This window comes from Vigna unguiculata, chromosome 10 (assembly GCF_037176805.1).
Source record: "Vigna unguiculata cultivar grain cowpea cultivar isolate G323 ecotype 2 chromosome 10, ASM3717680v1, whole genome shotgun sequence".
Taxonomy (NCBI): Eukaryota; Viridiplantae; Streptophyta; class Magnoliopsida; order Fabales; family Fabaceae; genus Vigna; species Vigna unguiculata.
In genome coordinates, this window is record NC_140801.1 from 11,237,487 (window position 1) to 11,239,480 (window position 1,994).

A 1,994-nucleotide genomic window follows, 5' to 3' on the forward strand; every position below is an offset into this window, starting at 1 on the left:
GTTGGGATAACATAGATAGCCTCTGATCAGTCTCAGATTCATGAACCCTGTTATACTTTTTAATTCAATTAATCACTCTTCAAACCTTCTCGTATACGTGTCCTTATCCCTCATCAAACATCAAACATCAATTCATGTTATCAATTCAAACCTTCTCGTTCACTTTAATCACTATTCAGTTAATGCTGTGTTGGAGATAGAATAAATTGGAAAGTGAAAATTGATGAATTAAAGTTGAATTATTATTCCTATTTTTATGCAGGAAAAAATTGATGAATTGATGTTGAAAAATCCGGAAACTGCATCTGAAATATCTCCAAATGATCCTATTGGTGTCATATTTGGAAAAGAGCATCCAGGTCGGGTTAGAGGACTTTCGTATGGCGCGTGTCCTACTCTTGCTTTTCAGCAATCAACTACAAGAATAAAAGGAATCAACTTTGCTTCACCTGATGCAGCTTCCCCACATGACAAAGACAAGTTTGTGAAGATTGAAAATGAACTTGCAACTGTCAAGAACCAAGTGCAAACACTGCTTGCCTATATTGCTTCTAAAGAAGATGTTCCAGAACATGTTGCTGCAATGGTTGCTGGTTTGGTATGTCCATCTATTAATGAGTTATAATTTACATTAGTAAATTACTTAAACTTATTGTGTGGATCACATAATCTATTTCAGTTTTCCTTACTCATATATACTATATTATTTCTTCATTGCAGGCACCAGATCTTGAAAGTGGTGTGCCATCTCCGCATGAAATACTAGGATCAAGTGGTGGAAGCAAAACACCTTAGACTTAGGACTTTTAATCCGCATGAAATACTAGGATCAAGTGGTGGAAGCAAAACACCTTAGACTTAGGACATTTAATGTTGTCTTTTTTTCTTAGACGCTTGAATATTTTAGAACTCTTAATGTTGTCTTTTTTTTTTCAAATGCTTGAATTGGTACTTTGATGTAGTTATGTTATATTGACAATGAATCAATTTAGTTTATCAATTTCTATTTGATATAATTTTTTATATATTTTAAATTATCATGAAAAAATAATTTTATCGAATTATGAAAGTATAAGAAATATTAAAAAAGAATAAATAATTAAATATTAAAATTACGTCATTTGATACATTTGATAATGACGTAATTAATCTCATAATAAATTGTAATTAATTAAACTGGTGACATTTAAAAATGTCATAATATAATGATAATAGTGTCAGTTAAAAGTGTCGTTTTTCACATTACATCTGTCATCCAGTAAAAATATTACGTCAGCTTTAACTGACGCTTTTTGCCTCGTAAAACCGCCACTTTATACGTTGTATAAAATGACGGTTGTTGCGGCGGTTCATCTATAACCGCCGTATTATACTTTGTGACGGCAAGAATTACGACATTTCAGGAAACCGTCGCTCAAGTAAAAAACGACAGTTAAAAATGACGTAAATTACAAAAATAAACGTCGATATTTACATGTTTTTTTGTAGTGCTATCCGATACCTGCTCGACATTGCCAATGTTAAGTAGTGAGTATATATCTCTTTTATGGGCCTATAAATGGCTAATATTCTCGAGAGAGAAATAATTATGATTGTACCAATGCTTTTATAAGAAATACTTAACTACCTAATCACTTCCCAAAGTAACTTTGGATGTTTATAATGGATCATCAGAAGTGGAATATGGATCCATATGTTTGGTAAAACGAGATTAAGTTTTGTGGTTGTAGGTCCAATTCTAGGTCCCCAATGTCTGTATTGTTTGTTGAGTTTATTAAGATTGATATTTAAGGCTTATAAAGACCTCACTCCTTTCATATGTACTTGTTGCATGAGTAGAAGAAGAACCTACTCAATGAGAGTTGTTCAGGATATTATTGGTGAATCTTTTGAAGATTGACTTGTGGATAATTTATATTAATATCTTTAGCGGGTATTAAACATATAGATAATCTTCTATTCTAATATAGAACTCTTAATATTATATAAATACA

The 1,994-nt window shown here is 31.5% G+C and overlaps 1 protein-coding gene across 1 annotated transcript; it reads left to right on the forward strand.

The window, feature by feature from the left end:
- The first annotated feature begins 228 nt into the window (after positions 1 to 228).
- Positions 229 to 945, forward strand: LOC146882140 (uncharacterized). Its single transcript, XM_085667643.1, has 2 exons — positions 229 to 598; positions 721 to 945. Exons 1-2 carry the CDS (start codon positions 257 to 259, stop codon positions 793 to 795), a joined length of 417 nt encoding a protein of 138 aa, XP_085523769.1. The 5' UTR covers positions 229 to 256; the 3' UTR covers positions 796 to 945.
- The last annotated feature ends 1,049 nt before the right edge of the window (positions 946 to 1,994 follow it).